The sequence below is a fragment of the Drosophila subobscura genome, chromosome E (genome assembly GCF_008121235.1).
Source record: "Drosophila subobscura isolate 14011-0131.10 chromosome E, UCBerk_Dsub_1.0, whole genome shotgun sequence".
In the NCBI taxonomy this organism is placed as follows: Eukaryota; Metazoa; Arthropoda; class Insecta; order Diptera; family Drosophilidae; genus Drosophila; species Drosophila subobscura.
In genome coordinates, this window is record NC_048531.1 from 11132828 (window position 1) to 11148215 (window position 15388).

The following is a 15388-nucleotide window of genomic DNA, read 5'->3' on the forward strand; positions in this document are numbered from 1 at the left end:
TTGTATTTTCTAATACCCCGCACTCGCACTCGCACTCCACTGACTACTGACTGCCTGACTGCTGGTTAATTACATATGCAAACTTGTTACACAAAAAGTAAACCAAACCAAACGCAAGCAGCGAAAACAAAGAAAACTGTTGCAAGGCGACTCGTCCGACAACTCTCCAGCTGGTTGCCTTCGGACTGAAGCCAGCATTTTCTTACACTCGGCGTAAACAGGTGCCCGAAATCAGTATATATTGTGTATCAGTTTTAAACATAATTTTCCAGTTTTTTCCAAGTGTAGCTGTGGCTGCTCTGTGGTGGCGGTTATTGTTGGACAAACATTGTGGCAGGGTGCGGCGAGGGGCAGCACACGCTCCCAACAGCGCCAAATGTGTGGCAAGTAGCAAATGGCAAATAGCAAAATGCTAAGCGGCAAACATTTGTCAGCAAATAAACGAATTTCACGTCCACTCGTGGAAAACAACAAAACATTACCAGTGGGGTAGGCCAACAGATGTTTGGCAGTTTGCCAACAAATAAAATATATCTATGGTAGTAGTTCTTGGAAAAAAAGCGATCGTGATGAGAAGAATGTGTTTAGAATTAAAAGAAATATCTTTAAAGTGCACAGAAATCGTCAGAAATAGATACATATAATGTAAACACATTCCAGCAGTCGAACACCAATCGTTAATTGTTACAGCTAACAGGGAAATCAATCGGGAAACCTTTAATTAAACACCCTCGAGAGACATGTCACCGGGGGAATGTGGTCGCCAACTCGAAGAACTACACTACACACCCTCAAAGTAAGAATCAAGTGTCGGGTTTCTAATTGCCTCACAGTCGGGGACAACAGAGCCACCGAAGCACTCCCACTGGCTCCTCAAAGTACAGGCGAACAAATTAAATACAATTACGAGTAAGGCAGAAATAATTGCCGAGCGTGAGCGACTACTCATAAACAGGTTCTTGCTGGGATTAGAATGTTGTCCGGTGCCCCCCTCCCGATCAGAAGTTCTTATGTTCTTTCGTTCTTCGTTCTTTGTGCGGGTGTTGGGTTGGCCATTTCAAGGGGCAGGCGCATTCTAATTGCCACAAAAGCCGCCATGTCCTTGGCTGAACTGTGGTCTTGTACACAGATGATTGATTGGAATTTTTGCCGTATTTCTCTCACCGGCCGAAAGGCGGATATTGTGCGAGTCGTGTCGGAAATTGGGGCTCGAAACAAAATATGCATAAATCAATTATGAAAACCAGTAATCGAGCGTATAGCAATTTAAACTGGTTCAGCATACATTTTTCGACTTTGTTTTCCTCGTTTCTGCCTCGTTTCTGCCTCGTTCGCTTCGAGTATTTGCATAAACAGTGCAACTTGTGCGCCAATTATACTATTTATAAGTCGATTTTTGGTCAATGGGGAAGCAGGTGACTGCGAAACTGTTGCACTGCTTGGCCGCTTGTCAGCGCACTTGCAACTGTTGGTCGGTTTTCTCTCTGCTGGTCATCTCATCCAGATCTGAGATCATATCTGGGCTTTAGTAGGCCATAAATGGGAAACATTCCTCAACGGTGTCACTATCCCACCCCTTCCCCACCCTGGGAACACAAAATTGAAAGCATTTTCTGGTGAAAACCGCATAAATTTGTAAACCATTTAAGTTAAAAACCTTCCACCGAACAAAGACAACGCCACTGCTGGGCGTGGTCGCGGCTGCTGTCCAAAACCCAAAAAAATACCTTACATAATTCCCACTGAGGTCAGTCTGGGGCGGTGAAATGAATGAATCTGTTGAACGCAATCCCCCGAAGGCAAGGCCCAAAACGAAAGTGAAATTTCCACCGCTCATCGCGCTCTTCGATTCGAGTCAATTAATTTATTGGTTTCGCTTGATTTTGGGCTCTTGATTTTGGAAATTAAACAATTATGTATACATTGATTTACAATTTTACTTGATCTTTGTGAGCTTCGGGTAGTTTTTTAGTAAATTGATTAATGGAAATCATTTACAAATGGAAACGGCAGAGGAAAATTCATAACTAAAAGAAAGTGTTGGATGTAAAAAGATGAGAAATTATACATTAATTGGGGAAACATAAAATGGGAATAAATTACAGTAAATGAAAGCTCAGAATACTGGATTTGTTTCGTATATCTTTCACACACGAATAGAGTTTGTTTGCCGATTCAAAAACTGCAGCATAAAAGGACAACAGCAGCCAAGACGAGGGCATTGCCTAAGTACCAGAGATCATGGACCGATGAAAATGGCAAACGAACATGAAAAACTTCTTAGCTGGGAAATTCTTTAGCCGGTTTTTGTGTTGCCATTACTCGATACCACTCCCGCGACTGGCCAAAACCAAAACTGGTTCAATTCCAGCTCCCTGGGCATCAGGGCAGCGTGTGCGGGTGGCATTTGCCTCCTCACAGCCACAGACACACACACAGAGATAGAGAGAGGGAGAGCCTCACGACTTGGCCCAAAGGCAAACAAACTCCAACAATCCAATCCAGACTTTGGCCCTTCGTTTGGCTGTCTTTTCGGATTTGGCGCTCGTGCTGGGTTCAAAGTTGGCCCGTGGAGTCCCCCAATCGTTAGGTTTTGGGTGAAAGGCCGCAGCTGATTTGCATTTTCGGTTTTGGTTTATTTAGTCTTTGAGGGCACATCGTCCATATTCTATCAATTATTTGATGTTTGATTTGGGCTTCACACTTGAATGTTGACTCTTCTGCGGCTCTTCGCTGGTGTTTTCCGGTTTGCCCTCCGCCTGATGGCTGCTTCGTCAGCATCGCTTCCAGTGGAGCTGCTCGTGCCATGATTTTCATTTTGCCTTGTTTTGTTTTTTGTTTTTTGTTATTTTTCGAGGTGCGACTGCACTGTTTGTTTGCCGCTCATTTCTTGTAGCCGCTCTTTGTTTTTTATTTAGCATTTATTTTTGTGTTACTCCTTTCGGTTGCTACTCGTATAACTTTATGTAATTTGCAAAGCGTGCTCTAATAAAAGCAGCAACAAAATTATATTGCAAATATTAAAACTAAATTACGAGCGCAAATGCAAACGAGTTTCTTTTCGCTATTGCAAATAGTCGAATCACCGCGAAAAAAAACACACAGAGATTGTTGGGTGCTGGCGCTGGTTGCTGATGGTGCTGGTGCTGGAGTGGCATATACAACTTTGTATGGACATAACTGGGCTTGGCTTTGGCTTTGCCGCACTGGGCAGGCCATAAATCTCGTGCAAAACCCAACGTAAGATTGTAAACTGAAATTAGAACCTTCAGCACAGACAAAGATCACTAGGATACAAAAAGAGAAAGACGCAATGGTGAAATCTAGAACAGTTTTCCACATAGAACAATCGAGTTTCTACGACATTGGAAGCTTCTGCATGAACCCAAACATGACTGATAGATTTCGTTTAAGATTACATGTAAATGAGGTAATAATTTATGAATTCAAACTCAAAACTCACTCTAAAGTAGCTCCTGCAGCTCCTAATCTTGTTTAAGTCTCTGCTGGCATTAGCTTCAGGTCTGCTCCAATTCCAGATATATTTTCGAGCGGATTAAAGCACTTGAATTATCATTCCAGCAACGAACCGAAACTCCTTGCCATTGTCAGTGCTCAACAATCTCCCAATCTCCCATAGATGCCAAGCAAAATAAAACCACTTTAGGGGGTAGAACAAATACATATAAAAAATACCAAAACCCAGGCACGTCGCCAGACCTCCAAATAGAATGCCGCCAAAAAGAGGTCTGTGAGTGGTTCTCCATCAATGGAGTATAGAAAACTGTATCACGTACATAAAAAACCTAACTGGAGTGACCAGAACTCGACTGATCCCCGCTGAACTGTAAGCGGCAAGGTGTGAAAAGCTGTTGACCGCCCAGGGTCCGCCTCCTCGTACGCCATTTGGGCCACATTTTTACAATTTTCCCCGGCACAACCGGGGGTCTGGTCTTCGGGTTGCCTTTCTAAGTTTGTGGTTTGAGTTTTGTAGGTCTATAAGTCGTAGCGGTGTTGATTGAATGTCTGGAGACTGCAAACCCAAACAGTAAAAAACTGAAGGATCGTGTGTCTGGTGCGGTCTGGTCTGAGTCTTTGGTTTCTGGTTTTTGGGGTTATTTTTTTCCTCCGAGTTGGTTTTTCTCTGGCCACGATGTCGTGCTGCCATTGTTCGCATTAGTGTTGCATATTAAGTAATAGAACTGTATTTTTTCCTCACCCTATCTCCAGCTCTATATCTGGGCTGCATCTATGCATCTGTTTCTGTTACTGTGTCTGCTCCAAGCAACGGTACGGTTTCTACCGTACCACCCAGTGGCGCAACAGCCATACTAAGTGAGTTGTTTCCATTAAAATGCAAGTGGCAACGAGAATTCGGTTTGGCATGGCTAAAAGGGATTGTTTTTGTGTCTCTGACTGAGTACATTTCTAGCCCAGCCTTGCCTTGCCTTGCGTCTGGTCTATTGCATTAAATCAGAGTTATGCCACGAACTGCGCGATTTGAAATGAATTGAATGGGGCTTAGTTGCTTGGATAAACAGATCGAGACGTGTGAAAAGTGTTTGCAGAGCCGTAATACGCGTTAAAGATTTATTTACACTATCGATGCTTTTGCTATGCAAGTGTGCCGAATGTGTAAATAAATCTTTAACGCGTATCGATAGTAATCGATAGCTAAGTATTTCGGGTACTCTGCGATTGTTAGGGCTACTCCAGCGATGGTTGGAGAATGGCAAATGTGAAATCAATTTAAAGTAATTTTGTTAATCTTGCATAACCGATGCCATCAATAGTCCCTCTTTCTCTGCTTGTATTTCTCTATCAAGAGACAGATTATGCAACCTTAGCCTACACCCAGAAATACATAATTCACGATTAGATCTGTCGCTCAACGGCACAAAATTTCTATGCATTGTAATTTTCCGCATAATTTCGCCTACTTTTTTTGGTTGCTGTTTGTTGTCTTTGCCTCTGGCGAATATAAAGAATAACCCAACAAAAGACAGACACACAGACAAGAAAAAAGCAAACCTTTTGCCGCACGCTTCAGCGACAAAATGGTCAACAATCTTGGCTTAGTTTTGTCGGCCAGATGTCTATTGTTGCCGTTGCCTTTGCCGTTGCTGTTGCTTTTGTAATTACAATGGCTATACCCACAGACAGAGCTATGGATATGGCTGTTCTGGTTGTCGTGATTTATTGTGTGAACAGCAAGGTTTCTTTGATTCCCTCTTTGAGGCTTACTTTGATTTGCTTTTGTTCTCCCACCGCATTTGCATATTCGTTGGGGGCTTGAGGCTTCATTTGGCTGCGGGTGCCACTCGAAATTGGGCGTGACTGGGCGTGGTGGGTCCGATATCATACGCATAGAAGCCATACTCAAAGCTCAATGAGTCGCCAAGTGCTTTGGGCACTCTGAACCCGCTAAGTGGGTAGGAATTGGCTTCCACAAAATGGAAATGGAAATGGAGGGTCAACGAACCCAACGCACCACCACCACTGCGACGCGACGGCACGAAGATATGCAATTCTCGAGTGGTTATTAAAGCAAATAACACTTGAGAGTGCGGTCCCCAATCCCAACTCTGCCACCGTCAATCAAGAGTTGAATGGCTTTTGAAGTGGAGCTGGAGCTCCTCCGTCTCCGCCAACACACTCCGAAATGAATTCTTGTGCCAAATGATGCACTTCTCTGGCTGATCAGACGGACTGATGGCGGCGGCTGAAATGCCTTGATGCGAGGACTACTTATGCGAATATGACAGTCACCTCAAAGGCTGATGACTGATTGGATTGCATTAATGCTTTGGTGTGGGTGGATTCTGCTGTGGGTGCAAATCGATCAAAGCTAAATATTTGAACTGAGAACTGAGAGTATAAATAATCCTTGAAAAATGTACAGCACTCTAACAGCCTATCAGTTTACCCCAAAACATTTTAATAGCTTAGCTGCAGTCTGTCCTTTAGTAAGTGCCATATCCGCATGGGCCAAGGAGCTTGCGAAGTGCCAACTCATTGCTACCAACCCGTTGCTCTGCCCGCCTGGCCGACTGGCCCATTCATTGCCCACTCATAAGACTTGACATTTTTATTAAAACCGCTGCTTGTTGGGACCGACAACCGACTGCAATCAGGAGATCAGCCATGCAATGTCGGGACGACGCACAAAGGGCATATTTTATGCATGCCGCTCGTTAAGCGGTTGCTTCTTCTTTATTTTCTTGTGGCTCTCTCAGGCTTTCAGGCTTCCACTTTATCGTGTTTGTTGTTGCTGCCAAATTGGCAACAGATTGTGTTTATGGCCAGAGTTGGTTGCTGCAGTTACTGTTGCTGTTGCTGCTTTTGGGCATCATTTCCTGCTTAAATGGAGAGAGGGAGAGAGCGAAAGAGAGGGCGTCCCCCGTCTCCTGCTTCTGTATATTTATAGAGCCGCTCTGGTGAACCGTAATCTCAAGGATAACTGCATATTTTTATTACAGGTTTCCACTACGCTTGCAGTAGCTGGCCCATAATTTCCCAGTCACAAAAGGCCACAAAGGAAACGAATGACTTAGGGCAAAAACTTGTTTGCTCTTCTTGGCATATCCGCGAATGGCAGACGACCATTTCGCGTGTCCCTCATATTCTGAAAACTCTCCTGTCCTCTGCGATTTCCTTCCTTTCGTATTTCGCCAACCAAAATGGGTTAATGGACAGCTTAACCTCCCTGCACTCAAACAGCAGAAAAGTGACACAAAAAATAACTAAAACCTCAGACCGCAAGCAAAAATGTTACCCCTTTTTGGGGCGTCATTTTAGGTTTATAATTATGGGGCCGAAAAGCTTTAATGACTGCAAATTGAATGGAGTCGAGTGTACATACATCGGAGTTTTATTTTGCACTTTGCAACACGAGAAACGGAAATGCCGAAATGGCTAAAGCAAAAAAACAAAAACAAAAAGAGAGAGACAAGTCAAACAAATGGGTCAAGGATTTAAACAATTTGGCCACACTCGATTGGCTCTGGGTAGGGCACAGAGTTCAATTTGGTTCCGTTCCGTTCCAGCCATCAAAGAATGAACACAACAAAACAACACACACGCACACACACACACCTGGTGCACGCTTTGGTGCTTGGTTTCTTTTTTGAAAATATTTGCGCTTGTTATGTCACTGACTCTTGGTACTCTCGGACAGAGGTTCGAGTTCGAGCCATCAGCCGTGCATGGCCCATACACATACGTTCGTAAGTATCGTAAATTTGTGCTTGTTCGTAGTGCCCACAACCCAGCGGGTGGCTGTCCCATTCATATGTCCATGGTTATGGGTATGGCTATGGCCATACGTCGCACTCTTACAATATCTACATCTTGTATTTGGGGTGTCTGAGTCAGTCGGGTCAGTTGGCGGCATGAATCACTGGCATATTATGCCGGGGTCAGAGCTGCATTTGATTGGTTATTAGTGGGTTAATTGAGTGATATTTTGGTGCGGGGCAAGACCATTCCAGTGCATCAGAAACTGTGGGAAAACGCAGACATCGATCGAGAAACGTCAGAGCTGCTGCTTTTTCCATAGATCACATTTCTCGATCATCTGTTATGCAACCTCTTAAATGTGTTTTAACATCATTCAACCCTCTTATTTGTTGTGTTAATCACTCAATTTACGGCGACTTTCGCCCCTTTGGCGAATGGCAACTGCCTGGAACTTAGGCACAACCTTCGAGCAACGCTTCCGCTTCATGTCAACACTTTCTTTTTGTGCCAAAAATGTTGAATTTCGGTTTATGATTTATGCTACCGACTGGCCAAAATTGTCAAAAGAAATCCACAATTTGCAGCGCGAGTTCTGCTCGAGTGCCCGGGCAACCAAATGACCAACGACTCGGACTCGGACCCCCACAGCTCGCTGAAGGTGGCTGGCCGCGCGGCCAAGTGGGAAGCCGTAAAAGCAACGCCCAACTGGCAGCCGAGTGGCTGTGGCCCGAGTGGCACAGTTGCAACAAGTTGGCGACGCGAAAGTGAAACGAAAAACAAATGCAGAAAAAACGTACAAACAAAGAAAACGTTGTGGAAAAGCAGTTTCCACAGCAGAAAGGCAGTAAAACACAGGAGATCCCAATTAAAAAGAAAAGCGAAAATGTGTATGGCAAATCGAGTCCGAAGCGAGAGAAACGAGAAAGAGTAATTGCGTTCAATGCACTCCAATGGGGCGTGGCAACGACATCTACATCGGCAGTAACGGTGCCCCTGAGTCATGCCACAAGCATTTCGCACACTCTCTGCATGCACCAAAAGGTAGACAAAATGTTGTACCAAGGTACATTTGTCGCTGGGCGAAAAGCGGAAATCGTAGGCGGGCAAATACCCAAAGAAACCCACTCGTATGGCAACATGTTTATCCCTTATATTTCAGTTGTTTTTATAAGAATTTCAATTGCGTAATTGCGTTCAATGCACTCCAATGGGGCGTGGCAACGACATCTACATCGGCAGTAACGGTGCCCCTGAGTCATGCCACAAGCATTTCGCACACTCTCTGCATGCACCAAAAGGTAGACAAAATGTTGTACCAAGGTACATTTGTCGCTGGGCGAAAAGCGGAAATCGTAGGCGGGCAAATACCCAAAGAAACCCACTCGTATGGCAACATGTTTATCCCTTATATTTCAGTTGTTTTTATAAGAATTTCAATCTATTGCCAAAAATAACTCATCAACCAAAGAATGCAGTCATTAAGTGACTCCTCAGTTCCCGCCTACCTGAACAGCGCCCACTTGTCCCAGTCCCGGACCAACCGCAACTTGGATCGAAAGAATGCAGTGGAAATTTGCCGAAATTTACATATAAAGCTCATTTGTATCAATGAAGTCTCCGCCTCATTCCATTGGAACAGAACACACCCCGAAAGATCAACAAAAGAAATACCAATGCAAAATGATTGCCCTCGCCCCGCCACAGCTGCTGGAAATAATTTAAAAAGTCAAACAAAAATGTCAACCACTTCTGCCGGAAGAGTATGGTGGGGGGATTTCGGTTTCAATTTTGGTTTATAACCCATTGACATTTGGCCAAAGTATCTGCACAAATTCAATGGAAGTTCACCTCTTTTTTTATGGTCTGACTAGAGCTAGAATAGGATATTGGATACGTTAGTGAACATTGAGAGACATACATACGGCTGACGCGGGTTAGTGGTATTTGAAACGCTCGTTAGCCTGTTTGACCTTGAATATGCTCAAAAAGTATCAGATGTCATTTGTATGCACATATTTATTGGAAAATTGCATAAAGAAATTAAATACCACTTTCATGATATGGTTTCCAGTTAAGAAACTTGATATTTTAACTTAATTTTGCTTAATAGTTATTTATTTGATAAGACCATACGTCCAACGTAATGTAGTTTTAACACAATTAGTCTATAAGTTCATAACAAATATCGTGTGAAAGTCTCTTCACAAACACACAATCAAAATTTTGATAAGAGAAGAAAAATATTAAAGAAGACAAATTAATTCAAACGCTGCGACCCTGAACTTGTTCGCACTCCTCTCTCGTTGTTCCCATCTGGTTGGCTTAAGTTTCAGTTTACCTAAAAAGACAGAAAACAACGAAAAATCACATGAGAAAACAGACATTTTGGTTTTATTTTAGAGCCGATAAACTAATTTGAATGCTGCACTAAAAATGAAAATCAGAGCACACATAAAAGTGAATGAAAACAAAGGCAAATTTAATTATTTTAACGGGCGTGAAATTAACACAAAGGCAGTCGGAGAGGACAGCCCGTGGCGTCAGGGGTTCTGAGGGCGTGGTAGATGCCCATATAAAACCAACAACAACAAAAACCAGATATTAACAAAGCAAGGTCACCTGTGGCTGAGGATGCACATGGCATGGCCGAATGGAGATGGAAATTAAATGAGTTTGGGGGCCAAAGAAACGAAATAAACTTTTACTAGACCAAAGCCACAAGGGCAGTTACAGCGCTAGAGCTTGATAAGGTCTTACTGGTATTATGGCAGCTTTCCTTTGATTTACAGTCTGAGCCGGAACAAATTGTTAATTGAGTAGAAACAGATTCATATACTGATAAGTCAAAGTGCCTATATTAGGTCTTCACAGCTCTCAAATAAAACGATTTCCAGCAGCCAACCACATGTTAAATAAACCATATAAATCCAAACAATCAATCACCTTTTGTAATGAAGCCAAACGATGTGTAAACCGATACATCGCCATCAGGTTAATCATCGCCCAGACAGGTTGGGCAATCGACCCCCATCTCCAGCAGCTAGCTGCTATTGTTGTCTCCCTTTCTCTCCCATACGTACACAAATGCAAGGCAATTGCAACAACAACAGCAGTAACCACATATAATTGCTGTTCCAATAACCTCTAACCCGAAGGCACAAAGCAGACAAACCACACACAACACACAAGAGATAACAACGAGAAATACAAATTGTGACTCGTGCCACAACAAAACGAACACCGAACAAATAACCAAATATATTAAACTGTCAAACCAAATAATAACCCAAGCCGGTCACACCCACACACACACAATGGCAGGGACATGGACATGGAGAGGCAGAAAGATGAGAGAAAGAGTCAGATGTAAATTTGCACAAGTGAGAGCAAGTGAGACACAGATAGCAGAAGATGCACAGGAGGAACAACGCAAATATTTACAGTAAACAAAACCCAAGAGAGGTGTACACACAGAGAATAAAAGAAACGGAGAGAGAGAGAGGATCAGCTGAATGTAATTGTTGTTGCTGCTCTGCCTACGCGACCCGAAAATTGTTGCTGCTGCCACACAAATAACCTCAAATCTTTGCTGTTTTCGGTAATAAACGAAGCGTTAAACAAATTGCATTACAACAACTACTACAACATAGAAACACACATTTTTGGTTTCTTTCCGATTTGTTGTCTACCATATGCAAAGCGTCATAAATGAGGCTGCAGTAGTGTTGTTGCTGTCGCTGCCTTGGGCGTAATTACATCCACAGCCAAAAATGGTCAAACGAGCGAGAAAATTATCACATTGCAGCCCACTGTGTGTTGTTGTAATGGAAGCCCCACCAAAAGACTGAAATTAAATGCAAATTTTTGGCCAATACAAAACAAAATGTATACACACACACACACAGGCATACAAAAGGTTTCATAATCAGGAAATTTACAATTTTTCGGTGTCTTGAGGCGGAGGAAATTAAAATTGTTGCTGCCGAAGATTTGACATTTGATATGCAATTTGAATAATTTTGGTAAGGCAATTAATAAAGCTACCTCCAAACGAAAATGTTTTGCAGATCTAATTTCCCTTTTCCTATCTCCCCAGCCGCACCTGCCTATCCACTCGACTCCTCGAAAGTGGCGCACACATACATACATATGGCAAAACTAGTTCCAACATCAGAAACTACAGAAAATGCCACGGACAGCGGAGCTTAATAACACAGACATAAATCAATAAACGCCAAAGACGAAGGCAGCCTAGAAAATAGAAATCAAGGAAGGTGGTAGAAGCACAGAAATAATGGAAAATAATAATAGATGGCTGGGCTGCGAGTGCTAGCACGCCTTGGACGAAAAAAACAGATATAATTGATTACATTATGCACTAGAATTAAATCAGGCAACTGCATGCAAATGAACGTAATAACTCTCTGACTAAACTAAGGTTATACCCTTATGGACCCCCGGAAAAATCGAAATCTTAGCTATATTATGAAGAAATTCTAAGATTAAGTAAATTAAATCAGATTGAATTAAGACCGTACCGATCTGTCACTTAATGATGCCTTTTTGTAATTACCACAACTATAATTTACGGATTTAAATGGTTTCAGATGAATGTCTGACCTTTGCTCTTAACATTTTAAATACATTTAATACAACTTAAAATTAGCTGTAAGCTCTTTAAGCAGCTATTAAATTAGTTACAGGGTCTAGCCAAAGTCATTTAATTAGCCATAAAACATACATATTTTTTATGTACGCCAATCCTAATGTGCGCATCTAAGCAACCATTCATTCTGGCAATGCAGCAAAAAGAGCTCGCTTATAATATGTGCGATGCAATGCAAGCAAATTGTGTAAACTGCTGAAATATGCAATCAGCAAGCAACAGCCAAATGGACACATTAGCCAGATCATGCCACAGGCGGGCTATGTCCAGTCAACATAAGCTGCCCCGCCGAGGTGTGCCCGCCACCTCGCTCCATGTGAGCATGTCACTTGGGTGCTTTAGGTTGGGTTGGGTTGGGTCTAGTCGGGGCCTGATTGAAGGTTACAGAGCAATGTGATAGAGCCATTAAACCACACAGCACAGAGAGCAGCACAAACATGTCTCTCCACTGTCTTCAGCACATCAATACTTGTTTGTGCGACTCTCACCCCCGGTTGAATGAACCATGGAGCGTCTTAAGCGCCCACGGTGTGCGAGGGAGTTATTGGCTTGTTCTAGCCAAACGAACACGACATGGATAAGAGCACAAGCCATGAGAGCTCCGATCCGCCAGTTGCTAAGCCGAAAGGTTCAAAGCGAAGGCGTCGCCGTCATCGTCGTTGGAAGCAGCTGTCAACAGATGCCACAGATAAGCCAAATGGAAACCAAAAACCCCAAGCCGAGAGTCTCATAATTTTCGCAACTTGATCTTGAGCGCGAAATCTACAATTGTAGAGACAGGAGAGTGAGTGTACACACGTGTAAATTATGAGAATTTATCCCATTACCCTGCACGCTGTAGCCCTTGCAGAAGAAGATGCTTCTTCTGACACAGGTCATAAATCTGCTAAGTAACGTGTTCTAAGTGTACAACAATTTGTCATGTAGCCACAGCCTCAGCATTATCAATGATTTATGAGGAAGCTAAGATGCAGCTACAGGTGCATGGTCCATGGTCCATGGTATTGCATGTGGCCAGATAGGAAAACGTTTCCAACAAGTTGTTTTGGAGTTAGACCGGATGGAGATGCTTCGTTTTCGTTTTCGCTTGTGCTTTTTGTTTTCCGATGGCATTTATCTTGACCCGAAGGCAGAGTGAAGTTTTCATGGCTCATGGCTCAAATATTGCGAGCGTCGAACTGTAAAGCTATGAAGAGAAGTTGGCGCTGAACGGAAGTGCGCGTTTAAGGTTATGGGCACAGGGCCAGGCACTACACTACATCCACTATATCCATACAACAAAAACACAACTCACCATGTCATCAAAGCTCCGTTGAAGTTCCTGGGTATATTGAACTATTTCTTTTTTATACAACTGATTTATTTCCTGGATATCGACCGCTACAGGCTCCTCGCTGTCCATCCACTTTACGATCAGGAACGTGTTTCCTCCAAGTCGATAGCTGTGCATAATTCTCTCCAGCTTTGGCCCAAGCTCTAAGCCCGAAGGCTCTTCCTTATCCCACTCCGGGGTGTTCTGTTTCAATAAGTAAAGTTGAATCAGTATCAAATGTATCCAATTGCCAGAAGGCAAGGAAAGCAAATCGTCACTCGAAACCCTAATGGTTCTAAATATCAATTATTACTCAATCATTTTCTTACACAATCCTCAGCATCCTCAATGGAGTTATTGGTGCGACTTTTATCGGTGTTCCTTTGTAGCTTCTTTGTAGTCTCCAAATTGTCAACGAGCTTTTCTGTTTGATTATGAGTAGGGAGCACTGGTTGAGTTTGGGATGAGGTTTGCTTCGTAGTTAAACCTGGTTGAGGTTGGCATTGAGGTTCGGGTTGGGGTGGAGAAGACGAACAGCCTGATTTTGGGGTGGCTGAGGACTCGGAGCTGCAAGACGTCGATGAGCCCGTGGACGCAAGTGATTCTGACAATTTCCTTCGACTTCTTGGTTGGCTCCCTAAAGGTGGTGTTATTGGTTCAAATTCTGGCGATGGTTCATCGTCACTCGATTCACTCAGTTGGGCACATTTGTTGTTCCAATTCTTGCTTTGCACATGCTCTGGCGCTGGTTCTGGCTCTGTCAGTGTGCCGCCACTGTTATTGTGCAGTTTAGCCCTCCGAGCAGCATACGCTTTCCTATTTTTGTTCTCATCGAGCGTGCTTTCCAATTTCCTAAGGTACATATCGTTCTCGTACTTGGCCAGCAGGTGGATACATTTGCCAAGATTATGCATTGGCTCCCAGGTGCTGCTTTCTGCTTCGAAGCCCTCCCATTTGACGAAATACTCCGTTTCTCCTTGATAGAACCGTTTTCCCTTGATTTCCTCCACAACGTATTCCTTTGCAGGAATCCTTGTGGTTCTGGACGCCTTTTTTCTGGGACTTCGCATTTTATCAAAACAAATAATATTTTCACGATTTTCTGAGCTTCAATAGACTTCGATATACTTAAATACTATCACACAATCTCGTTCGATAACAATCAGTACTGCCAACTTGGTTTATTTTCTTCTGCGCAAAATAAAATTAATTAATTGATTTATGAAACAGTGCAAATGCAGTATTTAGGTAATATATCACTGAGCTGAATATTATATAAATCAACCAGCCAAGCCGATCTGATGTTGCACTTGTTTGTGTCTCGGCTGCCGCACTAAACTTGTTTACTCGATCCGTTTTAGAGAGCGCCCCTCAGAAAATGTGCAGGAAAGCTGAGCGGAAATAACTGTGCTATGTATACATGCGAATGTACATATGTACATATGCATACATGTATTTTAATTGGCCATCGGGAAAATGTGAATTTTTTCCCTTTCGGCTCGTGTACACTTTGTGCCACAGAAATTGAAATGGTGCGGTGTGTTTTCACTGGAGTAATGCTTAGCTCGAGTTGGACAACAATGTCATTGGCAAGTTTCTCATCATTATGGCATGCAGCAAATGCCAATTTGCATAGATAGTATGTATGTAAAGCAATTATTTATTTCAATAGGGTTTGCTGCCGTGCCGGTCCAGACAACAGATCCAGCCGCCAAATGATTCGTCTGGTCACCGGTCGAGAAACTTCAGGTACTGTGACAAAATGAGTTTGGAGTTTGTTAAGTTGTCGTCAGCGAGTCAGCCAACCTGTTACAGCTACAGTTATGATTTCGAGCGCAAAACTTGTGCCACAACTTTACATGTACATACACATTTCTTTTTCATTTCACTTTCTTCACACACACACCAAACACGAATATACACTCGCGCGAGTCATGTGTTGTTGGAGCGGCAGATGAATAGAGATGGAAGACTTCGAAGTTTGTAGGGAAAAAAGCCATGCAACCAATTCCCAAAAAATGTACAAAGTAAACTAACACCAAATAGAAAATTCATAGAAAAAGTTCGAATTTCTTCAACATTTGCTTTCATTCTTTTCGTGTTCTTTCGCAAAACTCTAAATATCGATATGCACGTCACATATAAAAATGGAAAAGAACACCGATGCACCG

At 43.0% G+C, this 15388-nt stretch overlaps 2 protein-coding genes across 3 annotated transcripts in view; both read right to left on the reverse strand.

Moving 5' to 3' along the window:
• The window catches only part of LOC117891736 (flocculation protein FLO11), a 33686-nt gene that overhangs the window by 14270 nt on the left and 4028 nt on the right, over positions 1–15388 (reverse strand). The window lies entirely within an intron of this gene.
• On the reverse strand, positions 9236–15230 carry LOC117891738 (chromodomain Y-like protein). Of its 2 annotated transcripts, XM_034797333.1 has the most exons (4): positions 15087–15230; positions 13547–14408; positions 13200–13421; positions 9236–9577 (listed from the first exon to the last, which is right to left on the reverse strand). In XM_034797333.1, the coding sequence occupies exons 2-4, from the start codon at positions 14285–14287 to the stop codon at positions 9569–9571; spliced, it is 972 nt and encodes a 323-aa protein (XP_034653224.1). In that variant the 5' UTR covers positions 14288–14408; positions 15087–15230; the 3' UTR covers positions 9236–9568. The 2 variants fall into 2 exon arrangements, with proteins under 2 accessions (XP_034653224.1, XP_034653223.1); XM_034797332.1 differs by having other exon boundaries at positions 13547–15223.

Coding starts and splice junctions, on each gene's coding strand:
- LOC117891738 (XM_034797333.1), bottom strand. CDS start 14,287: ATGCGAAGTCCCAGAAAAAAGGCGTCCAGAACCACAAGGATTCCTGCA. Junction 13,422..13,546: donor TTGAGGATGCTGAGGATTGT/GTAAGAAAATGA, acceptor TTATTGAAACAG/AACACCCCGGAGTGGGATAA.